A 26,387-nucleotide genomic window follows, 5' to 3' on the forward strand; every position below is an offset into this window, starting at 1 on the left:
AATGACATCCTTAACACAGTGACATGCTTATTCCAAGAGAGATGGCAGAAGTGACTGTTCACTGTAATTCCCTAGGGAGTTGATTTCTCTGTAAGTTTTTCCAGTTCACGCATCACTTCCTAATGAACTCATCTGACTGCAGCTTTTTATTTATTTAAAATCTTGTTGGAAAGTCATCAAAACAAAAAGGTTTTTTGTAAGGGACAAAATGGGAAGCCCGCAATAATACGTGGAATTCTCATCAAATTTAATCACCTACCCTATTTGCATTTCAGAGACTTTAGATTTTAAAAAGTTAGGTTATTACTCCTTTTCACACATGTGGTTTTATTTTCTGGGGAAAAAATGGCTTAAATTGCTATTTAAAAAGGGAGCCTTACTCTCAGTGCTCCCATCTCCAGCTGTTATGGACTACACTTCCCATCATCCCTGACCACTGGTCCTGCTAGTTAGGGGTGATGGGAGCTGTGGTCCAACAACAGCTGGAGACCCAAGCCTGGGAAACCCTGCTGTAGAAGCATTTTATATTTTTACAGAGTTTGTAAAGAAGAGATTGAAAAGTAGTATTTTGTATATATTTCACCTTTGTTTTAAAAGTGTGTGTGTGTGTGTGTGTGTGTGTATGTGTGTGTGTGTGGTGCATTTGGTTTGCCAGAAATGGCTTTGTTGTGGATACAACTAAAACCTTGCTAACAAATCTATTGATAAAGGGGAAGAGAGAGATACTGTAACTGCTTTCTAGATGTTCCTATGTAGGTACACAAATAATAATGCCTGTTCTCAGTAGTCAGTCTACCCTACCACAAACTTCCAATTGAAATGACAAGATTTCTATTGAAAACCTTGCACACTGATATCATTAACTAGTCTCATTTAAAGAGAATCGGATTTTACTTTTACTGAAAATGAATTGCACCATGTTTTTATGCACTAGTTAAAGGTGAACTGGGGAACTTGGTTTTTTTGAGCAAACTTAGGTTGAAAGGAGTAGACTGGAAAGATCTGAGAGTGCACTGTCTATTATTGTGTTTCACTGTAGATTCCCATAGCCAAAAATATTCACCATCTTGTCTTGTAAGGATTTAATTTAACCTGGGGTTTGCTGTGGCAGCTTAGGCACCTCTTGCAATTACTAAAGACCTTGTAAGAGGCATAGTCCTTTTATCATTCATTGATTCATCCAGCACTACCACTAACTATGCTAAGGGTATACATATGTAGCAACAGAACTGTTGAGGCAAAAACTATGAAGAAGTTTACAAAAGACCTTTGTGAAAAGACCTCCTTGAAGAGTTAACATTTTATGATGTGGGGCAGGGGGTGGGATGTGTAAATGCGTTTTGCTAGTTGAAGAAAAACTTGGTAACATTTGTTGTCCAATTTTAGAGAAGATAATAAAAGTTCTATACTAGTCTGAGTGTTTATAACAGTCTTACAAAATGTAAATCAAGCTCAAGTGTGAGTCATATGTTCAAACAATTGAATATGTAGGTGTGGAAAGAAAGATCCTGTTTTGACAGTCCATTTTCATCTACTTTCTGAACCCTTAATATTTCTGTCTGTTTTAAAAATCAGAATTAGTTTTTACACCCTGATGAATGCACAGATGCATTTTAAATTAGCACAAATGTAAGGAACATTTAGCAATATTAATATGAATTGATGTGATTAAATAAAAATGGGACTTAACTATGCAGGAGACTTGTTGTTCATGGCCAGAATGTTTCCAGAATGATGTGTAAATTGAATAATACTGCATTACTGCTTGGTAATAAATCCCATATATTTGAAAAAGTGAAGGCTACAATCCTAAAAACACTTACTAGTGAGTAACCTCCACTGAATATATTGAACCTGTCTCAAAAGAAACATTCTTAGGATTGCACTCGTGAGTTGGGAGAAATGAGTAAGAATGTATTCATCAATTGGAGATCTGAAGTTTTGGAATTGCTTCATTCTATGTAATGACCAATACTTAGCTGCATCTTGCAAAGAAGAGTTGGTTGGTTGATTGGTTGAAGTTATTGTGCAGTTGATACTATAGCATTTTGCTGGGTCAAAGCAGATGGTTCAGAGTGTTCAAGTGAAACTGAATAATAGAAAGCACGTTCATGCTTCTTCAAAATATGGCTGCATTTGCATTCAGAAGTACTGGTTTATGTCACCACACAAGTGGTATTATATCACATGTAAAATTATATTACGGGACAAACATTGAAATTGACCACATTGCATCTCTCTTCTGAACCAGTGCTAGTCATTTTCCTAACTTTTCCCTGGCAATATACTATTCCAGATTTTTGTCTTCTTAAATGCACATTGATATACTTATTTAATATCACAATTTGTGATATTTAATTTAATCACACTATTTGTGATGTTCTATGAATAGTTAAAGTTCCTCCTGGGACTCTCGCTCAAGCAGAAGGCTCTCCCTCTCAGTCAAGGAGACTAGAACCTTTCCATTGTTTGTGTGATGGTATCATGCCCAAGGCTGGTTTTATTGATCACTCAGCTGCTTCAAACCTATGGTCACTAAATTAAGCCAGTGGTAGTGGTCAATAAATTTCTCCAGACCAGTATGTTATCTTTTGTTCTATTATTTATTACTATTTTTAATTTTGCAACCATAAACAGAACAACTTACACATAAGCAGGAGAAGTATTAACCCGTTCTTTTTTTCATGTTTAATTGGGTGTCTTTTATTAGAAGCTAGTAATCAGGTCTTAATTTATAATTTGCCAATTGCTTTAAATAACCCTCTGATACTTTCTTATGATAAATGAACACCAAAACTGAGGTTTGTGTTAACATGATTTTTTTATTAAAAAGTAAGGTGTCAAAAAGGTAAAGGATTCCCAATCTTGTAGGTATTATAAATTTGAGACTAATTTTGCTAATAGTGCAACCCCATACATCTCAACAACCTGCTTCTAGAATAAAAGTGTGCTTTTCATTATGTCCTTCTGGTGTACATCTGTTGGGGGGAAATTTGGTGAGGAAAAAAACCAATAGATCATTTTCTTCATCAGGCACTAGAGGGATTGTCCTTTCTTCCAGTGGCTCTACACAATATGTTTTGTACCCTAAATATGACTGTTTAGCTAAAGAGCCCTTTAACCCATTGTGGGTTTTTGACCATAAATTCCAAATATCTGGACTCTTGAATATGTCATTTGGAGTTTATAGTGTAATTAAATTGTACAGTACAGTCTATAGGTGCTTGAAATTAACATTTCTGTGGTTTTTCATTTGCAGTAGGAAGCCATGAATGACAGTTGTTAAATTTGAGAATATGAGGTTTGCTTGCAGTGTATATTAAAAGAAATTGGATTTTTTTTTCATCCTGCCATTTTTCATTTTCTTTACGTTCGGAGATTGATGGCTGCTGACAGAACCTGGAACAACAAAAAGCTTAACCTGGCCATAGTTGAAGCATGTGATTCTTTCCTAAAATTGCTAAGTGTCCAGAGCTCTCAATATAAATTTGAGCTTCCTGTGATTTGTGGATAGATGTAGCATATGCTGCCTACTGAGACACAATATTTTCCTATTCAAATAATTTTACGTTATTTTTCATTTGAGAACATGTGCCAGACACAGGCTTTGTTTTTGTGTGTGTATGCATTCGTTTATTTAACACCTGGCCTTTCCCAGTACAGAATCCAAAATGGCTCACAGTATAGATTGAAACAGATGCAGCTAAATACACACAATCATTAGAAATATTTTTTTTAAACAAATCAACTAAGTAACTCTATTAGAACAGCACTAGAAACACTCAAAACCATTTAAAAGCACATACAAAAAGAAGAAAAACAGAGTGGTGGGGCAGGGAATAAAATATACAATACCTGGTGGCCAAAGGGCTGTAAACTGAAAAGTCTTAGCTTGCCAGCAAAAGAATGGAAAGCACAAGGGGTCCAGCTCTGGTGTGCCATGGAAGAGAGTTACACTTGTTGTTTCATTCTTTGTTGCTTTTGTATGTCATCTTGGGAATTTAGGCGTAACGTGATTAGCATTTAAACATCATTTGCAGAGAGCTGGTTCAAAATATACAGTCTTGGTGGTTAGAGTTTAGCTGTTGGGCTCATCTCAACCTCCCAACAAATACAGAAAATGTTAACGTTTCATACCTGCACTTTCCATGAAACCCCATATCTTCAAGATCCTAATTGACAGAAATAGGAACTGCACTGTGTGAAGTTTGAAAGTCTGAAAACAACAATTTTTAGCAGAAGGTCCGTCACATTCAGATTTAAAATTCTATTATTTTGGATTTGATTTGCATCACTACCTATAGACGGAACAATGAATATTTGGTGGCTAAATACATTGTGGGCTAAGTTGTGTGAGAGTTGTGCTGTCTTGCTTGGAATTGAGAGGCCTTTGGATTACACATAAGAAAGCTGCCACTACTCACAAATAATGTTAAACACTGTAATATTTGTTCATGTTTCTGCATCATTTAACTTCTTAAAAAAATATTGGGGTATGTGTGTGTTAGAAACTGCCATAAAAAAGAAATCTTCATATTTTTGACCTGTTTTTTGGTTACACTCCCACTGTTTGCCTTGGGGCAGAGAACTATAATGTGAATTTAAAGATGTAGATAAATGTTATCATTAAAGCAATATCTGCAGTTATCTCTAGCCACTAAATGTGGGTTTTAAAAAACAATTAAACCTTCATAGGCTTCGACAGAGGAAGAATTCCAAATATTACTGTTTTGTAATCTTTCGTTTTGTTTGCTTGCTTGCTGTTACTGTCCTGTATATTTGCTGTCCTACAGTCTTTGCATTATCTCCATACAGACATACTTATTCCTCCTGAGACATCAAATGAGTTTAAAGATAAAATAAAACTCTCCCGTGGGGGTGGGGAATTCTAAATCCTTTGGGAGAAGCCATGCCCTTGAGACAGGAGGCAGAGACAAAACTAAAGGAACCTCCCTTATCACATAGTGGCTTTGAAGCACATAGTATGCAGAGATCAGTCAGAGTTGCTCTTTAGTTATATATCTTCTCCTCACACCCTGGTCTATTATCTCTTTCCTTATCCTAACGTAGCTAGTAGTTGTGGGTATTGGATTTGGTGAAGGTGAAGTGGAATTGCCTCCAGGGTATTTGGGGCTTGTCAAAAGGTGAAGGATGAGCAGGGATCCCTGAAGCACTTCACAATGACATGGTGATCCAGACATCTAAATAACGCTGCAGGCAAGCAATAGGGCCCAAACAGAAGGGCTCCAATTGCAAGATAAGGGATTAAGAGTAAATATTAGAAAGAATTTCCTAGTGGTATGGGTTATTCAACCGTCGAACAGGCTATCCTGGTAGGTGGTGGCCTCATCTTCATTATATGTTTTTAAGCACAAAATAGATGCCCAGCAATGGATTTCCTGCTTTGGAAAGTGGTTGGACTTTTAAGATCTTTGTGATCCTTCCCAACTCTGGTTCTGTGACCTGTGGAGGTCTATCTACACATTCAGATCAGGCACAGCTGTTTGTTTGTTGCGAAGAAGATAGTTAATTGTCCACATAGTTGTCAGGAAGAGAAAGAACTGTTTCCTCATCCTCCATTTCTTGGAGAGTGGTCCTCAACACATACCTGTACAAGCTTCTGTCTGTCAGAGGAGTATCAGCAGAAGATCTTGAGTAGGTTGCAACAGTTTAGAAACTAGACTGAGTATATCTCATTCAAGTATCCTGCCAGGACCTGAGTCTGTTCTTGGGTACTCTAGATGGTGCTGTATGTAGAGTGACCAGGGAACGCAGGCAGTCTCTGAACTATAGCTGCTGGCTTCAGAACAACTGTCCTAGGGAACGAGACTGTTTATGCTGGACAGGATTCTGATTACAATGCCAGCCTATTGAGTTACAAAGCTCACCTGGAGGACCTGCTGACACAAGAGACATTGACTCCTCATTGTCAGACTGATATTCTTAGCATTCTTGAACTGGGTGTTATTTATTTATAGGATTTATATTCTGCCTTTCATTCCAGGTGGTTTCAAGGTAGCTTCAAACAAAGTAAAAAGAACCCCTTCCCATAAAATACACGAAACAGCAATAAAAACACAAAATAAAGGTGGCAGAGCCAACAGATAAAACAGCCAAAGGGGATTTGAAGGATCTAAAATATTTTTACAAGGATGAACATTGTCTTAGCAAAACGTTTACATCAACAGGCAGAGTGAATCACCTTCCATCTATTCATTGGGAAACAAGTGCCATATTGGTCAGAGTGAAGTTTCATTTCTCCTCCCTTAAGGCAGAGCATCTTGTGTATGATTCCAACATGGCAGTAATTATTGTACACACATCCTGCTGAGGTAATTGGAACAGTGTGTTCATCAGCAAGACCTCTGAATGACCATTAGTTGCTTTGGGTTGTTGGCATCAGGTCTATATGTTGTAACCAGAAATCTGTCAGCTGGTGTTTATGGCATAACACCAGTGCAAAAATCCCCTATATGAAAACAAACACTTTCGATGCTGGGTAGCAAGGTGGGGCAGGGGAGGTACTGATGTGTGTCTTTCTGTCCAAATCTCTCTCTCTCTTTCTCTCTCTCTCTCTCTCTCTCTCTCTCTCACACACACACACACACAGAGCGAGCTCTTGAGATTTAAAAAAAATTGGCCAAGAAAGCTGTAGTTTTGTTCAAGAAGTCAATGCAGCTTTCCTGAAAGTTTCCCAGACAAATGGGAAACTTAACGTCTGCAACCAGATCTGTTCCAGCTGACAGCTTAAAAGCTCAGCTGTAGTGACTGAAACAAATGGATTACTTGGTACCTTGAATAGTATCCCAGGGTGTCCTAAATACAGTTCTCTTTCTGGTCATCCCCATATCCATAGTATCAAGCAATGTTTTGGTTAAGTCTCTTTTCTATTGGCTACTTGAACTGAGTGCTGACAAGCCTGGATGACAATTCTCTTGAACCTTCTTTCAATGTTCCCTTAACAATGCTGAATCTAAAGACCATGTTTTCTGGTGCCTGTTAATACCTTCTTCTGTTAACATCAGTAACAATGGAAAACCAATTGAACTGAATGCACCTAGAGGAACATTCCACTTGATTGCTTCTCTGGTGCTGGAACTACAAGTTATGAGGGCCGCATTATAACATTAAACTGGAGTGGCTGCTGCTTTGGGGTGAAGAAGGGGCATTTGCAGTTGGGAAGTGGTGGGCCTGTCCCTCCCTAACCCCCCCCCTTTTTTTTTTTTTTTTTTGCTTTGCAACATAGCCTTCCCAAATAATTTTGCACAATTTAGATTCTAGCCCCACTACAGACATGGGTGTAAAACTGACTGAGGAGAAAACATTGGACAGGGAAGAAAGGGTTAACTCCCCCTCAGTTCTCTGCAAATCATCCCCTACAGACACCATTTATCTGGAAATAAGTGGCTGGTTGCTTGTGCACTATCACTAGAAGACAAACCCCCTACACACACACACATCACTGAAAATCAGCCCAGTTGCTTTCCCCCCCCATTTGTTGTTATTGTTTAGTCGTTTAGTCGTGTCCGACTCTTCGTGACCCCATGGACCAGAGCACGCCAGGCACTTCTGTCTTCCACTGCCTCCCACAGTTTGGTCAGACTCATGCTGGTAGCTTTGAGAACACTGTTCAACCATCTCGTCCTCTGTCGTCCCCTTCTCCTTGTGCCCTCCATCTTCCCAACATCAGGGTCTTTTCCAGGGAGTCTTCTCATGAGGTGGCCAAAGTATTGGAGCCTCAGCTTCAGGATCTGTCCTTCCAGTGAGCACTCAGGGCTGATTTCCTTAAGAATGGAGAGGTTTGATCTTCTTGCAGTCGATGGGACTCTCCCCCCCCCAAAAAGAAAACCCCCAAACCATGTACTCTTAGCTTTCTTTCTATGCCAGTTTCTCCTCCCAATTTTTGAAAACATTCCCCGCCCTGCCCCCAAGGGCTTGGTCTTTATTGAATAAAAATAATAATTGGAGCTGCTCTGTCAGAAAGTCAATGGCTGTAGAGGTTTTATCCCTGTTCAAACCCATCCTGAATTGCTAGCTTTTGAGAGTAATCACTGTATAACAGTTGGCTGAGCCCCTTTCCAAGCGAGTGTCCATGCAAATTGTCACTTGTAGGCAAACATGTTAACTATCTCACGGAAAAAAGCTGAATCTGTAAATAGACCTTTCTGTTTGAAGTTTGGAAATAAGCTTCTTTTCGAAAGCATTGAATTTTGGCATGTTCCTTACATTAAGCGAAACACTTTGGGTTGCTAGTGTTGGCAGGCTGCAGTTAACTGCTAAGATTAAGCAGCAAGTGACATGAATAGAATGCTGTGATTTGGGAATTACCTACCCTTGCTATGAACTGCCGAACAATAGTTGTGAAAGTGATCGTAGGTGCAAAGACCTGTCCCCATCCCCACTTTATTTCTGTGGCTTTTACACAACAGGCAGTTAAAGCGGGAGCAACCGACATTTTAACAGCAATTGGTTTAAAATATTTCTTTAAAATGAAGAAGCCCTAATGCAAAGGAATTAGGAACAAAGGCAAAGGAAAGGAATGCAAAAGAATCAGTTGAGTATTTGAGATAGTAGTTAGAAGGCCATTCAAGTGTGGATGCTATGCAAAATGGAGGGAAAAAGTAGCGAGGGCCAAAAAAAATTGTGTGTGTGTGTGTGTGGATATCTAAGATGGTTATGATAAAGTCAATGTTTGAAGTTATAAACCCTTGGGTTGTGAATTTCCTAAATGCCAGTCCAATTTTATCATCATTACTATTCATCCTTGGACAGCTCACTTGAAATTGTGTCCTTTGTCTCATACAGTTTCCCAATTGAAAAGTAGAAATACTACTACTCAAGGATTTTATGAGTCTTCTGGGGAAAAGGGTGAATTATGGAAAAATAATAATGTGCTAAGGACCTTGAATTGCTGCACATCCATTTTACTTTCTTTAGAGCTTAGATGTCATCAGATTTTCTTAACCAGACACAGATCAGCCTAGTTTTCCTCTGTGTGGGGTGGAACATAGTCTTTTTAAACTAAATAAATGGGAAATGATAACAAGACACCTTGAGAATGAAAAGTTGTGCTCTATTTCTGTTGGACATACCTTTCACTTGCTTGTCCATCCCTAATTGACACTTGTACCCCCTGACACATTCTGACAGGCCCCTGAACACCACATCATTCAATCCAATTTCCTTCCCACACACCCAACTTCTCAATTAACTAGTTGAAAAATGCCTCCACATAGTCTCATTCAGGTATTGATCTGGCAGCAGTAGCAAGGCTGTTAATTTATGAGTAGACCTTTGGTGGTTAGGTTCATTGTATACCTCTGGGAGTTATTTCATTCACCTTGGTGATCTTGACAAAATGTGTGCACCAGTTGAGGAAGCGATGTGATCGCTTGGGACAATCACTGTTTTTCTTGATGTTGCAAGAGCTATGCTTTGAATAAAGCAACAGTGTGGATTTAAGAGATCAAACAGCAACTCTGAGTTTAATTTCCTTCTTTAGAACTAAAAAAGTTACACACCCATGTATTTTGACACACAAAGCAGCCATCTGTGGTCTTATTTTATATCAGGAGTCAGCAAACTTTTTCAGCAGGGGGCCAGTCCACTGTCCCTCAGACCTTGGGGGGGGGGGTGGGCAGACTATATTTTGAAGAGAGAGGAAAGTGAACGAATTCCTATGCCCCACAAATAACCCAGAGATGCATTTTAAATAAAAGGATACATTCTACTCATGTAAAAACATGCTGATTCCCAGACCATCCGTGGGCCGGATTTAGAAGGCGATTGGGCCGGATCCGACCCCCGGGCCTTAGTTTGCATACTCACGTTTTATATCATAAGGCACTAGTGTTGCATTTTAATTTTTTCATTGGTAGAACAAAGACTTAAACGGTTTTTGAATTTCTGTTAGGTTCTTATCCAAGTAAGCATACCAGATTGCAATGAGAATAGACATTCCAGTCACAATGCTGCTGACTTCGGATGAAGGAGTTGCTGATTATATGCATAGGGATCCAGGAGGAAATTAAGTTAAACATTGCTATCCTTCTGCTAACTATATATACATTATTTTCTCTTCTTTTTTTCTTGTAGGCAACAAATCCAAGCTCTTCTTGGACAGTTTAGTCAAGCAGAAGCCTTGTTAACCTTGGCTGGAGTGCAGCCAGAGAGTCTGGATGGAGTTCTTTTGGATGTTGGTTGCTCTTCAATGCAACTTGATACTCCAGAAAGAGGCTTTTCCCTAAGAAAAGATGGTCCTTTGGACATGAGGATGGATGGTGGCAGGTACATATTGATAAAACATTTCTTTCTTCAACAAGAAATCAATTTTTCACTAGCATGCTGAATTTAATTTCCTTTTCATGTTACAGAGCTGTGATCAAATCCCCATATTTACCTCTGCATATACACCATAAATCATCTCCCCGCCCCCCATGGCAGAATACTTTCCCTAATGTTCAGTGTGTAGGCCTTGGTGCCAGTGTTTGTTTTGCTTATTGGCTTCTTACAAATGTTTGCAAATGCGTGGATTTTAAGTCTGGCATTTAAAATAGAAACTATGGTTGATGACAGCAACAGCAAACCATATGGAACACAGAACTGAAATGTATGTAAAAGATTCGCTGGAGTATGACCAATGAGGCAATTCCTATATAAGCATCTTTCCTCTCCTTTTGATTAGATCAATTATGCTTTTCTTCCAGGTGGTTTCTTGGAATTGTAAACAATAAAAACAAAAACTCCTTAAGCTTCTGAATTAAAACTGACTTCAAGGCATTGCCCATTATGAAATGGCCCCACATAGATAACTGTTGCCTACTAGTGTCAGTGTGGAAGACTGGAGTATTACATTGTGTGGCTGTACATTTTACTGAATATATAGCAGCTGTGTATAACCTGCCAAGTGTCTTCAACAATAAATACACTTCATTAAAAAGTATTCGAGAATCAGTATTGCATTGAGCCTACTGTTAGATGAGCCAAGTGGAACATCTATAGTTTACAATGGCAATGAGCTAGTACAATTCCGATGGCTTCAGTACTGGCAGAACTTTGGTGTCTGATGCACAGATTGATAGAGCAGATAGAATGAATGAATACATTAGAGACCACTTTTAAACATTTTAGTCAAAAAATATTTCCAGAAGCTCTGTATATAAAAATCAGCAGAGTGTTTGTGGTATTACAAATGCAAATTAATATAGCCAGGAAAAGCATAACCTAAGCCAAGATCCGTATAAATTATACTTGAAATCAGTCATGTATATTTCTCTTAAGAATGATTAGCCATTAAATGAGATTGCTAAAGGGGCTTGACAGATTTCCTGTCACTCAAAGCACAATCAATCCCTGACCTCCAAAAGAAAGAAAGAAATATGCTTTAGTCCTGTTGAAATTTGATAACACAGTGTGTGTGTGGTTGGTTGTTTTTTTTAATGAGGTAAAATGAAATAATCCAAATAAAGAAGCAATACAAATAATAATTTTTGATTCAATGGTCTCCTACTTTGCAGTTTCTGGGAGATCTATAATTCTGAAGATCCTCCCTGCCCCCTGCTCTTTGGAACAGTGCTGGGGAGAAATCTTAAAGCACACAAACTTCTTTGCCTCACAACTTTTATCTGGTGTCTAAATTGTCACATTGGTTCAGGTCAATAAATCTTGCTTAAGTTTGTACTATTGTACAACCTGATTGTACTGTTTCTTGTGGATTTGGGTGGTCTAATGTTTATAACAAAATCCCTTGCCTGTGATGAGCACACAGGACTCTGAACAGTCTCTGCTGCTGCTGATGTATAAAATCCCTCACATCATTCCAAAAAGGCAAATGAAAGAAATGCTGGTTTCTCCCTTATGTTCTGGGAGTGTTATCCAGGCTGATCGTTTCTACTACCTTTCTTCTAAAAGAGAGACCATTTCTGAATTGAGAGACCTTTAAGTGATCGTTAAATACCTCACAGAAGATCATTTTTCATAACACCAGATGTGAGGGAAAAGGTCACAGAGATTAAGGTTCTCTTTTTTTTATCAGGAAATAGATCAAGCAATGTGATGTCTTGGAAAAATATCTGCTTATAAAATGAGTTCATCTCCTGGCATTATACAAGCCAAGGCAGCCTTAGCAGTGTTTTGTCTTTCGAATTTTATTTGAGCTACTGCTATAATGTTAAAGTTTATGATAAAAGGCATCTCAACTACTCTTTATAGCTAATTAATGTTAGGAGGTAGGGTTGGAGGGAGAAAGCCTCCATGTGAATTAATAAGAGGTGATTTACAAGATAGGAGCTATTTCTGCTTTAAAATGATCTCTGCCTCTTATTGAGAAATCTCAGAAGCACTTGCATGCAGTGAATGTGTGTTTGACTTTATGTCTCAATGCTGTGAAGCTTCACCCCTTGTCAATGAAAGCTGACGTCAGTGAACTAATTGGCTGTTCTTGTGCGTAGGTATCCTGACATGCCCACCGCTGCTGATGTTGTGAATGCTTTAGATCAACAGGCACTTGCGTCCATCCTGAGAACATACGGGGAGGAGAAGCACGCCAAGAAAATAGCTTCAGCAGTTGTTCAGGCACGCAGCATCTACCCCATCACCAGGACTCAGCAGCTTGCCAGCATTGTTGCAGGTACCCTCATTAATTCCGAGCAGTGTCTGAGAGAGAGAAAATATTAATCCACTAAGTCCCAGAGGGATCTATTTGTACTTGAAATCATGCAAGATCTAATCCTGTCTATCCTGCTCTGATGTCAGCTATTTTTCCATATGCTCTATCTTTTTTATATTGTTGGATGCTGATTAGTTTAATAATAGACTTTACACGAAGACGTTTTTAATTTTGCCTACCAAGGTGAAACCCTGGATGACAAAAACAAAGGATCTGTTTTATCGCTATTGTTGAGAAGTGTTCAGTTGCCCGAAACAACAAAGCTTCTGTCTTAATTTCACACAATTGGATGTAGTTGTGAAGGAAGAAGAAGCAATTGCCCACCTAGTAAAATAACGGTCTACTAGCTGATTTCTCTATTCGGTAGAAATAGGGTGCAGTCCAACATGGCATAATCACTGAGTCTTCCCCATTCTCTGCTCCCCACTGCAGCCATCTGCACACCCAAAAATATACCCTGAAGGATTGGATGACCCAGCAGAGCAGATTTGGGGGGGGGGGATATGAGAGGCTGGGGGGGGGGAAACAGAAATCCTGTTGCCCAAGTGGATTTCCATTGCACACACAGGTAGATACTGATTTTAAAAAGTAAAGGATCCCTGGACAATTAAGTCCAGTCAAAAGTGACTATGGGGTTTCGACACCCATCTTGTTTTTCAGACTGAGGGAGCCGGCATTTGTGCACAGACAGCTTTCCAGGTCATGTTACCAGCATGACTGAACCGCTTCTGGCACAACAGAACACCGTGATGGAAACCAGAGTTCACGGAAATGCCGTTTACCTTCCCGCCACAGCGATGCCTATTTATCTACTTGCACTAGTGTGCTTTCACACTGCTAGGTTGGCAGGTACTGCTCAGAGTAATGAAATATTTCACTGATGCTAACAAGGTGAATTTGGGAGGGCTTATTGAAGCATACAATCTTGGCAGCTGTTTCCAGAAACCTTCCAGATTCCTAAAGGACCATCTGCTCCTCCTTAAATCTGCCTGGACTTTTAAGGTGGGTCTCAGAGTACGTATTCAAAGTCCCTCCACTATCTTAAGTAAAGTGGCTGTTGATCAAAGACAAGTCCTTTTCAGTTCTGGTACCTTGCCTTGGAATTACTTTCCCAGAGAGGCTTGCCTGGTGCCATCTTGTTTTTCATGGCGCCACATGAAAAACCTTTAACCAAGACTTTCTGTTTTTTAACTTCTTGCTGCATTTTTTTTTAAAAAATAACTTCTCATTAATGCTGATTTTTAAATTTACTTTATAAGCCTTTCTGAGAACTTCAGCTGAAAAACAGCTTCTAAATAAGTTGTTGTCCATATCTTATGGATTGTTGAGCAAACAGTGATGCCTGCCTCTATCTGGGTGCATGGAGAACTTGCAGTGCACAACAGTGCCATCTTTCAGCTATTTCACTGTGCAAGTTTTTAATGAGTTGAGTGAGTGAACACTCTCATTTTTGTATCATTTGGCCAAAGAAGGCATCACATGAACATGTGATAGCTTGCTAAATTGAGCCATCATCATGTTCCTAGGAGTGTTGTGAATGAATATAGGAAGCTGCTTTTTACTGAATCAGACCATTGATCCCTCAAGCCCAGTCTACACTGGCTGGCAACAGCTTTCTAGGGTTTCTGGCAGTAACTTTCTCACCTGTGCTAGTTCAGGTTCTTGTAAGTGAAGGTGCCAACGGTAGATTTTTTGCACACAGCACATGTATGCCACTGCACTTTGGCTCCTAGAGAAAGCTGTTTTGTCTTTGTATCCCAGGATAGATGTTCTTCGCTGTAGTTTCTCTCAGGTGGTCAATACAGTTTTATCTGGAAAGTTACACATTGCAGTGAGCAAACCAAAGTGAGTAATTAGAATTGCTGAATTTTGAGGATGCTTGGTATAGATGATCTGTCAGACGGTATAGATTGCCTTTAAGCCTTTTCCTAAGTCCACAGTTACATGACTGTGACAACTCTGATACAGCAAGAACAATGATTCACAAGATTGAGTAAAAGACCTCTTAAATTTTACAGGGGCCATGTTTGCAGTGCTACCCTTACTATAACTCATCCACCGTTTAAGGAATGGCCATAGAGACTTCATAAATTTCAATTGCAATGTGTTCAAACCATCCTGGTAAACTGTAAAGTTTACCTCTCCCCTTTGATATGTTATTCTGCCTGGTCATTAAGGTCTTTGGAGGAGTCATTGTTAGTGGTCTCTGATGGCTCAAATGCACAACTGGTACCCATTAGGAGCTGTGCATTCAGGTTTTATGGGCCCCATCCTGTTGAACTTCAAGTGCCTACTTTTTTATTCCAGTAGGCATTTTAACTGTATTGTGATTTTATAGTTTTAATTTATATTTTGTCTGTGCTGAGTACACCACTTGGTGACAACTGTAGTTAAGCAGTATATAAATTGCCAATATAAATAATTTCTCTGCAAAGAAGCAGGAAAAAGTTCCACCAGCATAAGATCAAACTTCTTGGCCAGATAGCTAAAACATTTTCTGAACCTTTTCATCATCCCTGGGGCAGGACAATACAGAGCAAGGGCCATTTGCAGAATACTTTGGATATATGCCACTTTACACTGAGGCCATTCTAAAGGTTTTGCATTGAAATAGAAATGTAATACATAAAATACACTTCCCCTTCCCAGTCAGCAACCCTGCATTCTCAGAGCACAAAGTACCTGTCCAGACAAATACCTTTACAATTACGCTTGATGGGTTATGTTTGCCCCAACAATGGTCTGAGGAGCTAGCTGTGATGAAATGGCAGGGATGATGCCTAGAGTAAACCTTTTATTGGCTGTCAAGGTGCAGAGACTATAGGAACTTGGGCAATCCAAAGCTACTGGAGAATGGACATTGCCATCTGCTGGTTGATCATTTATCTCAGAATAGGAGGTGACTTGTCCCTTAAACTTTTAATACTTGATTCTGTGCTTATACATGAAGCAAACTCTCTTGTAAAACTTTAACTCAACTTTACATTCAAAGGGCTAATGGAAAGACCTGTGCTGTTGCTGTGTATTATTATTAAATAGATTTGTACGCCACCTTTTCAGAATTGTTTGAAGTAGCTTTGAAAAAATGACAGTAGAAACCATACCCCCCTCGCACACATATATAACTGCAAAAGCTGAAGACTGCACAGAGAAGGTAAAACAGTTGCAGTAAAGTTCCAGTACTGAAAACAGCAATACAGTCATACCTTGGAAGTCAAACAGAATCTGTTCCGGAAGTCCGTTCGACTTCCAAAATTTGATTTTGAAAACTAAATCGCAGCTTCTGATTGGCCCTGCCGGACGTTCGGGTTCCAAAAGAACATATGCAAACCGGAACAATCACTTCTGGGTTTGCAGCGTTTGGGAGCCAAAATGTCTGAGTTCCAGGGCGTTCGACAACCAAGATAGAAGAAGAAGAAGAAGAGTTTGGATTTGATATCCCGCCTTTCACTCCCCTTCAGGAGTCTCAAAGCGGCTAACATTCTCCTTTCCCTTCCTCCCCCACAACAAACACTCTGTGAGGTGAGTGGGGCTGAGAGACTTCACAGAAGTGTGACTGGCCCAACTGTATACAGAATTATAAAATGCCTGGTTGGATAAAAAGTTTTTACCTGTCCCTGAGAGTTAAGGGCCGTAGGCATCAGGCATTGTGAAGGAAGGGAGGGAGCATTCCAGTTACTCCCCAAGCAGGAACACTCAGTGAAGAATCCTACCATATACTGTGGTACCTCGGGTTAAGTACTTTATTTGTTCCGGAGGTCTGTTCTTAACCTGAAGCACCACTTTAGCTAATGGGACCTCCTGCTGCCGCCGCGCCGCCAGAGCACAATTTCTGTTCTCATCCTGAAGCAAAGTTCTTAACCCGAGGTAATATTTCTGGGTTAGGGGAGTCTGTAACCTGAAGCGTATGTAACCCGAGGTACATTCAAAGCACAAACAGGGCTTGAGAAATCTCTCTCCCAAATATAGGGCTCTCTAGGTAAACGCCAGCACTCTGAATTGCACTCAAAACACACAGGAATTCATTGACGCCATTTCAGAATTGGGACGAGATTGTTTCACATAACCCATGCCACTCCGCTGCCAAGCAGATGCATTTTTATTTTTGAACCAACTGAAGGCTCTGACAGGTCTTCAGGAGCAGCCCCCGATACAGTGCCTGCTAGTAGTCAATCCCAGATGTTACGAGTTGCCAGGCCCCCTCTGTCTGTGTGGTGCCACCGCCGCTTTGGGCAGTACAGTAAGGGCGAGGTGTGACAGCACTCCAAACCTACATCGAAAACAAGGACAGATGGGCCTTTTACAAAGGCAGAAATCTCAGCACTGCAGGCCCTCCAGGATTTTTTTATCTTTATTGCTATTGCTCAGTTGTTTTGCATTTTGTTTTTCTTTGTTCCTGTGGAAGGGAAGGTCGTCCTTTTGTAAGCATTAGTCAGATTATATAAGATGGGTGGTAGTCACTACTAAACTACTAGTGACACAGTACTATCTTTTATCCTACTCATTCGCAAGTCGTAGTCATGAGCCCTGATACATCTGCTAACATCTAGGTGTTGTCTAATGATACAAAAAGACTGGACATCTCAGTGTACCTATTGTGTTCTTCCCCAGGGCCAAACCAAGGCATTTTACTGCCTAAGGCAAAGGGCAAAATAGTCTCCTCATTCCATGTACAGAAGCTGGCTGGACTAGCAGTTGAATCTTACTTCACTTCTGACAATGAAATATGTCTGCCAGTATATCTGAGTGCAGCAGGCTAGTTTAGGGGTGTATGATGCCACAGTGACACAGAGGGAAATGGCCAGGGGGCTCAGGCAACTGCCCCCTAGTAACTGCTGCCTGAGGCAAGTTCTCACTCCGACTAATGGTAGGAATGGCCCTGTTCTTTCCCCAACTCCTTCTGATCTTTCCTTTTGGTGGCTGGTGCTCCTTGCTACCTGATAGCTTTCGTGACTTTTTTCCACTTGCTTTCATTTAGATTTGTGACTTGTTCACAGACAAGTAAGATTATGTAAGCCTTTAAGATTCTCTTGATGAGAACATAAGTTTATGGGCCAAAAAGGCAATTAAAAAGAATCTTGGTAGGTAAATCTAGTTTATCCAGATCTAGCTAAGTTCACAGACACTTAACTAATGTCTTGAAATATGTAATATTGCTTGAGTTTCAGATGGATATATGATATACATCCACATTTATTAAGAAAGCCTAGACAAAAGGACATAAGCTGCGTCATTGAAACTTATTAAATGTGATTCAGATCCAACAGGAAATTCCTGTAAACAGGTGCCCGCTCAGAATTAATTTTTGAAGTCTGCCACACACTCTGTCTCACAGGGGACTTGAATGCTGCCCATTGGCAGGCACTGCACGTTGCTAATTTCATTCTGAAGCTTAAAGTTTCAATGCATTTTAACATGTGAATCTATTAGATTTTCAATAGTGTAAGCAACATCAGGGTATCCCAAAACTAAAAAAGGATAATTTCTCTCCTTGGGATTTTAAATCATTCATCTTGCCAGAAGCATGGTTTTTTTTATGAATGAAATCTATTTTGCATGCTTCCCATACAAATTTTGTTCTATTATTATCCGTAGTAAAGCCTGTTACCAAGCAAGATTTTTCTACCATTGGCAGTTCTTTTTTGTGGAAAGGTCAGAACATGATGGATTCCCCCCACCCCCCGGATCCACAAATGTTCCTCCGTTTAAATGATTAAGAATGAAATAACATACATCTCTTCCTGGCTGGGCTAGTCCAATTAAAACAGGATAGAAGGAATACACTGCTAAATTCTTTCTGTTGTTTTTTTCTCCTGGCAGACCCCAGCAGAGATAAACATATTTATTTAAAATTTTTGTACCTACTTTTCCTAAGAATAGTCAAGACAGCTTACAACATCATTATTAAAACAATGAAACATTAAACAAACATTACAAAACTTAAGGAGCATAAAACAGTGAGCTAAAGCATAATCTATAAAAACGTCCTTGTAAAAGCAGCAGAAGATGATGATTACAACCGACACTACATCTTTGTAGCATAAAAAGCATCTTAGCCAGAGGCTTTTCTAAGAAGAATGATCTTTGCCAGCCACCAAAATGCCAAGACAAGGTTTCCTAGGAAGGGAATTCTGGAACCTTGGCATGACTACAATGAGGTCTCCCTGGTCACAGAAGGATAATATGTATAGGATATGAGAACCTACGATGATGATCTTAATAAAGCAAGTAGGTTCATACAAGAAAAAGTAGTTCTTCGGATATACTGGCCCAAATCATGCATGGCTTTACAGGTCATTAATAGAATTTTGAATTGGGGACCGAAACAAACTAGAAGCCAGTGCAGATGAGAGCCAGTGTGGTGTAGTGGTTAAGAGCGGTAGTCACGTAATCTGGGAAACCGGGTTCGCGTCTCCGCTCCTCCACATGCAGCTGCTGGGTGACCTTGGGCCAGTCACACTTCTGTGAAGTCTCTCAGCCCCACTCACCTCACAGAGTGTTTGTTGTGGGGGAGGAAGGGAAAGGAGAATGTTAGCCGCTTTGAGACTCCTGAAGGGGAGTGAAAGGCGGGATATCAAATCCAAACTAAAAAGATGCTTGTGATAGGTAGCTCCCATTAACAAATGTGGCTGTCATATTCTGGACCAGTTGTAAGTTTATGGATATTTTTTCAAAGGCAACCTAGATAGGCTGCATTCCAGTATTCCAGATATGATGTAACTAAGAAAGATATTCCCATAGCCAGTCTACAATCTCCAGGAATGGGAATATTTGGTGCAGCAACCTAAGGTGAGCAAAAGCATTCCATTGAGAACATTTTGTGTTCTTAAGGGAAGTAAAAACCCAGCGAACACTAATTAAATCACTATTCATGGATCAACAGTCTTATGGACCTGTCCTGTCTAGACAAGGCTTCAGTTTGGTAGCCAGTCCATTACTGTCTCGGGCACTCATTTACAATGGCAATAGTATCTATAGATGGAAAGAAGAGAGAACTGTGCATCATCTGCATATTGGTGACACTTCTCTAAATCTCTTAATGGTTTCATGTAAGATGGAACCCTGAGGGGAAGCCAGAGGCCAATGGGTAATGTGTTGAGAAGAGTTCTCCCACCACCACCTTTTGCAGTCAGCTGTCTGGGACCTGAATAACATTTTAAAGCAAAGTCCCACTTTTGCTAAGCAATTCAGATGGATATCATGGTATTTAAAACTGCTGACAGATCTAGTACAACTGATAGGTATGTACATCTTGGCAAAGGTCATCAGTCATTGAGACTGGGGCTGTTTCCATTCCAATATTAGGCCTAAATATAGAAAATCCACATCTAGAACTGAAAGGCCTAAATATAGAAAGTATAGAAAGGCCTCCTAAAACCTGAGCACCTTTCTCAAGGATGGAATGTTTGAGTCCAGCTGGAATTTATCCTACATGGTAGAACCAAGAGGGAGCTGCTTCAGAAGTGTTTGAAGAAGCCTGTTTTAAGTTTACAGGAACCACATCATTAACCACCCTTCCACTCACTCAGCTAGTCTGCCTCTAGCTGTTCATGAAAACTTGGAAGGACAAGGGTTGAGTGTGCACATGATCAGCTTCTTTTGTATACCTCCCCAGGCTACATAAATATTGAGAAATATCCAACAAAACTAAACATGAAAATGTGAAAGGTACATCTATGGACTCTTCCCAAGCTCTGGTGTTTAAGTTGAAACAAGCATGAGCAGTTCAATCCACTAAGCGCCTGGTAGATTGGTAACAGCAAGCCACCGAGTGGTCATCATCTCATCCTTGATGGTCCAGATGACTACCTGAGAAAGATCTAAGCTATCATGAGCTTTCTGCCACAGTCACTCTGTTCGTTCATAAGAATAAATTGTACCTTGACTTTTCATTTGCTTGCTCAGGGTGGCTAATCTAGATGTCATCCCCATCAGCTCTGCAGACCACCATGGGGCATGCATTGCTCAATTAGCTGCGAGAAAGCTTCAGTGACAACCATTTGTAGAAAAGCTATTCTGGATCCAAGATATAGAGCATGTTCTTTCCTTGTAGATGTTTTATCTGTTGTTGGACCTGCCAGTTCAGTAATTCAAATTTAAAGTTGTGACAGGCAGATCAAATCCAATACTGATTATGTTCTTGATGAGAGGTGATGGTAATTTTGTTGTTATTGTTTAGTCATGTCCAACTCTTCGTGACTCCATGGACCAGAGCACGCCAGGCACTCCTGTCTTCCACTGCCTCCCGCAGTTTGGTCAAACTCATGCTGGTAGCTTCAAGAACACTGTCCAACCATCTTGTCCTCTGTCATCCCCTTCTCTTTGTGCCCTCAATCTTTCCTAGCATCAGGGTCTTTTCCAGGGAGTCTTCTCTTCTCATGATGTGGCCAAAGTATTGGAGTCTCAGCTTCAGGATCTGTCCTTTCAGTGAGCACTCAGGGCTGATTTCCTTCAGAATGGATAGGTTTGATGTTAACTAGGCTGCCCCAAAGGAGGTGAGAGGAAGCAATTCCTTCCCTGTGGGAATTGGCAAGCCAGGCAAAATGCATAAGAACGCGGGTGGATCAAACCAAGGATCCATCTAGTTTAGTATTCTGTTTACATGAGTAGTTTACATGAGTAGTCAGCTGGATGTTTCTAGGAAGGCCACAAGTAGAGAGAGACCCAGGAGTGGTTCCTTGCTTGTGAGGGCATGACTACACAATTTTCTTCTTAAGGAACAAGGGACGTGCACAAAGGAGAGATTTCCCTTCGTATTCAGGTTTTAAGCACATTGTTTCATCTTTATCAAAGAATACCATAAGAGCATTGACCACACTGATACTGTTTATAGTTACTCATTTAAGTGCTTACCACAGTGAGCTTTACAGTATATGGAAGAATTGCTTTTTTCATTAAGGTGAAGGATTTAACCTATAAATGAAGGTATATTTTTAGATTTATTCGACATAGAGAGACATATGTCTTGCCATATATCTTTTTCCCCAGATCTCTTTGCTTGGCTCAGGTGTCGGCCTTCTATACACAGTGTGCTGAATTTTCCTTTTGTCTGTTTCTTTATTCTATCCAAGTACATAAAACAAGAGACTGGATGCCATAAATACATCCAAGATCATAAATAACGTGTGTTAACCAAAAAAAAAGTTCCTAGCTTAATTCTTCCATTTGCTTTTAACTTGTAGGCAAGTGGAAGATGACAATACATGCTTTCATGTAAATGCCTAGGATCCGTTTTGTGGAGCCAAAGGGGCAGAGAGGATAGTCTGGAAGGCAGAGTGACTGAAGATCCATCATTCCCTTGATTTCAAAGTGGTGTGTGATGTGGTGGGTGGGATGGGCTGCTTTGCCAAAAAAATAAGAAGAAAGCAATCCCTCTATTTGTGCAGATGTGGTTCATTTGCTCTGCTGGATTACAGCCACCACCTTTGGTGAATACGTAACCCGTGGATCAGGGGACATCATTTTATAGCTCCTTTAACCAATTTAAACATTATTTCAGATTCATGGCTGCCATTGGAAATGGTTTTTGCGGGATTGTGGCTTTACAGCTGCAGTGATGTTCAAGTCTGCTTCCATTATGGGTTGGTTAGACTGCATTTCAAGCAGCCATGCTGCAGCCCTGCTGGTTCCAAAGATGTGAGGCGCCAGTGTGGATGCTTAACAGGCAATGTGGCAGAACAATGTAGGAAGCGGATTCAAATGTTGCAGCAACTGGAATTAGATGAGTAGCAGTGAGAAGAGCAGGGAGTGCTAGCAGGGAGTGCTTGCTATGTTTTCTCTTACATACAAACATGGCATTATTATATAAATTAATACACTATTGCAGTGCAAAAACTTGGATTGCCACAGCCTGAAACAATATGGGTCTTAAATATTTTGCCTCACAGATATTGAAAATTAAAAAATTGTCCAGTAGCACCTTAGATACCAACTTAAGTTTATTCTGGGTATAAGCTTTTGTGTGCATGCACACCTGTTGACGAATGACCTGGTCTGAATAGAGATATTGGATTCTTGTCTCACTACACATGCTAAAGCAGTGTTTGGTCATCTGCATACTATCCCTTGCTTTTTCCTGTAGGACTAATTGCAGTCGTTAACAGTCACAGGTTTACCAATCACCCATCTCCTACTACCCTTCTGAGAAAAACCCCACCGCACCCTCCCACTATATATAAGGGTCTGGTGACTTCTGTTTCAGTGTATCTGAAGAAGTGTGCATGCACACGAAAGCTTATACCCAGAACAAACTTAGTTGGTCTCTAAGGTGCTACTGGACCATTTTTTTTATTTATTTCGACTGTGTCAGACCAACACAGCTACCTACCTGAATCTAGATTTTGAAAATGTTACCATACTTGTCAGTTTAGACAAATCAAAATACCTGATTTTTTGTCAATTGAACCATGATGATGGGAAGCAAGTGATAGTTTAAAGATGAACAAAAATAAATGTGGCAGTATTTAGGGGGGAATATTTGTATGCAAACAGAACATCTGTTTATATTTCACTTCCGAATAGATTGTGATATTAATTCTCCATATTTGTACATAAGAAAACTTGAACATCAGCTGACACTGAATGGACTCTGTAGGTTGCCAGATAGGACAGAGGAGGCTGCCTAACAGCCTGATGAGTTCAGTCTTCCAGTAGGGCAAAAAATATTGAATGAGGTCCTTCTAACTCATGTATGTGTAGAAATATAAGAAAAACATTTTGATGTCAGTGATTATTTATTGACAGTGCTATGTGGGGATAAGTAAAGTTATTAGTATATTTCCTAATTCTATATACTAAGAAAATTCCCCCTCCAAAAAAAAAAAAATAATCTTCACAGTTCTGACCACTTCTCAGTTTGCCCCAGTAACACTAACATTGATTAGAAATGATGGAAATAAGGATGGCATTTTTATATTGGCCAAAGACATTTGATTAACCTGCAGGATTCAGAGGCCGCTAACTTCTGGCCACAAGACTTCTAAAATGTTGAAAAGTACCATTAAATATCAGCATTTACAAATTCTAGCACTAATATAGTTAAGAGTAAAAATAAAGGGGAGTAGAGAAGGATCATTTGGGAGTTCATTGCTACTGAAGAGTAATCATTTAATTCATTCTCTTTTATTCAGGTGCTTTCCCAGACGCAGCTTTGTATGCTCGAAAAGACTTGCTTCACAGACCAACGCATGTTGCTACCAAAACGTTCCAAGCCTTACGCATATTTGTCAACAATGAGCTGCACGAACTATTTGCAGGTCTAAAGGCAGCCGAGAAGTTTCTAAAACCAGGGGGGCGACTTGTAGCAATTTCTTTCCATTCGTTAGAAGATCGTATCATCAAGCGGTTTCTTCATGGAATAGATATATCAGAAAAATTCAATCTCAGTGTCAGGCAGAAGATCAGGCAAGTGGAGAAGAATTCTTCAGAGAATGAGGAGGAGGATGAATTGTCCAGTGGAACTTCTAACTCAAGATGGACCTCAATACAGAAGAAAGTGGTCACTCCCCAAGCTAAGGATATTAAAGATAACCCAAGAGGACGCTCAGCAAAGCTAAGAGCAGCTATTAAGATGTAAACATTTTTTCAAACAGCAAATTTGTAGCATTTTTAAAAAGTTAGCCACACATTGTTCCTACTTCACTAATTAAATCAGAATGCCAAAGAAGGGAACGCCACATGACTAAACAACCTTTTTTCTGCATTGCTACAGAAAAATATCTTTCTCACATACAGATTAAAGGACAAGAATTATGTTAGTTTCTATATAGCTCACCATGATAGTATTCAATAATATCTAAAATACAGGTACATATATTTTAAATATGCCTACTTTCCCCTGTAACAGCAAATGCACAGCCATGTGCTATGTAGCTGTATTCGTTTTTATATATATTTTTATTGTAAATTGCATTTATAATCTATGAGAAGGGGTTAATAAACAAATTAGGGTTAATGAGTCGGCTCAGATTCAGAGTGTTAAACAAGTCAAGCTGTGGTTTTTTGATGCATCCAAATGGACCAATAGGCAATGGCATGGGCTGAACCAGAAACCTAGCAATATGATTCTAAAAGAATCCACTGCAAATCCTAAAATGATGTATTGTGGCTCAGAGCTGCATGTGAATATTGATTCCACACCTAACAAAAGCAAGTCTCATTGTGCAATGAAAATCAGGTCAAATTGCCTTCCTCTTTTACTAGAGTAAAACTTCAGTGGATTGCTGTTGAGCTGCATGCAGTCTCTAGAAGATCTGCCAGTTGGAATTTCTAAGCAACCTCAGGGAACCATATAGTGTATCCCATTACTTTAATTGGCTTACCATGGTATTCCATGCAATTTGCAGTTATGATCTGTAAGCCTGAATATCACATGCTCTGAAGAATATATGTTCAGTTGTGTTTCCCGTTCTCCATTGTGCTGTTAAAGATCAGTCACAAGCACCCCTTTAATCATGGTACATCAAATGCACGTTGTTGTTTTTTAAAAGCACTCTTAATTGTTTCTTCCCCCATCTATGCAACTTCCCTGTAAGTTAGTGAAAATCTCAAATGTACCATCTTCCAGCATCTTGGTACAGTGGTACCTCGGGTTACATACGCTTCAGGTTACATACTCTTCAGGTTACAGACTCCGCTAACCCAGAAATAATACCTCTGGTTAAGAACTTTGCTTCAAGATGAGAACAGAAATCGTGCCGCGGCAGCAGCGGGAGGCCCCTTTAGCTAAAGTGGTGCTTCAGGTTAAGAACAGTTTCAGGTTAAGAGCGGAACTCCAGAACGAATTAAGTACGTAACCAGAGGTACCACTGTATTAGTATGCAATTCTAAAGGATGACAAGTGTGGGCACTCTTGGCTGGGTTCCAAGTCAGTGGAGAGCTTACTGCCCTAAACAGTGCTTTCGTTTCCACTTTGCATGGAGTATCCAGGAAAATTAGATGCCACCTAAGAGAATTATCAGCTTGCATGTCCTGTTTTTTTCCAGGTTAGGGGGCCTACAGGTTAGCAGGTCCATGCCTGAGTCGCTGAAGGCACACACTGCCATACATTTTTCAGGGATGGTTTTCCCAAAGTGACATGCTTTTAGTAAGCAGCATAGCTTTCCCACCTAAAATGATTAGTGGTGTGTTCCAAAACACAGCAGATGTTTCTGATTGATTTTGCCTGATGATCTGATGTCTTCCCTCTGCCCCTGAACAAATACAATAAAAATGAAAAATCATTATTTTACTTGGCCCTTTTGTAATAAAGAGTCAAGTTATTCCCATTTTTCCTAATAAGGAGTGTGTAGGATCTGTTGTGAACTTAGTCTAAATTAATAACGTTTTTCACCGAAAATGAATAGACAGGCAATTTCTAGGATGGAGTTTTCAGGAGGATCCAAGAATCTGCAGTAGGAATGGTGTTGTTTAACTTATTAATGGTCGAGGAAAGGAGTTCCGCTTCTTCCTCATGTAGCGATAATTTCATCAGAATGACAATACACGTTATGAGAGCTAATTTGAAGAATTGCATTGATCAGTCTTTCTCTGACTGGGAGTGTAAGCATCTTTCATGAAGGAAGGGAACATGGAGTTCACTCGAGAGATTTAAGCAATTTATCATGTTGTGTCTATAAGCAGACAAGATTCATGGTTTTCTAAAGGATGGGTAGTGATCCTATTGCAGCTTCCAAGAGGAAGGAGAGCAAATCCTTGACCATTTGTATAGATAATATGATAG

At 39.9% G+C, this 26,387-nt stretch overlaps 1 protein-coding gene across 4 annotated transcripts in view; it reads left to right on the plus strand.

Annotated features, from left to right (window-relative positions):
* METTL15 (methyltransferase 15, mitochondrial 12S rRNA N4-cytidine) overlaps positions 1–25,887 on the plus strand; it is a 94,324-nt gene extending 68,437 nt beyond the window's left edge. For all 4 annotated transcript variants that reach the window (XM_083464885.1, XM_083464886.1, XM_083464883.1 and 1 more), the window contains 3 exons: positions 10,096–10,287; positions 12,450–12,628; positions 23,797–25,887. In XM_083464885.1, the coding sequence (XP_083321011.1) occupies positions 10,096–10,287; positions 12,450–12,628; positions 23,797–24,242 (817 nt within the window). In that variant the 3' untranslated portion in view covers positions 24,243–25,887. The remainder of the gene's footprint in view (positions 1–10,095; positions 10,288–12,449; positions 12,629–23,796) is intronic.
* Positions 25,888–26,387: the final 500 nt, after the last annotated feature.

The sequence above is a fragment of the Podarcis liolepis genome (genome assembly GCF_965112155.1).
Source record: "Podarcis liolepis genome assembly, chromosome: 1".
NCBI classification, from domain to species: Eukaryota; Metazoa; Chordata; class Lepidosauria; order Squamata; family Lacertidae; genus Podarcis; species Podarcis liolepis.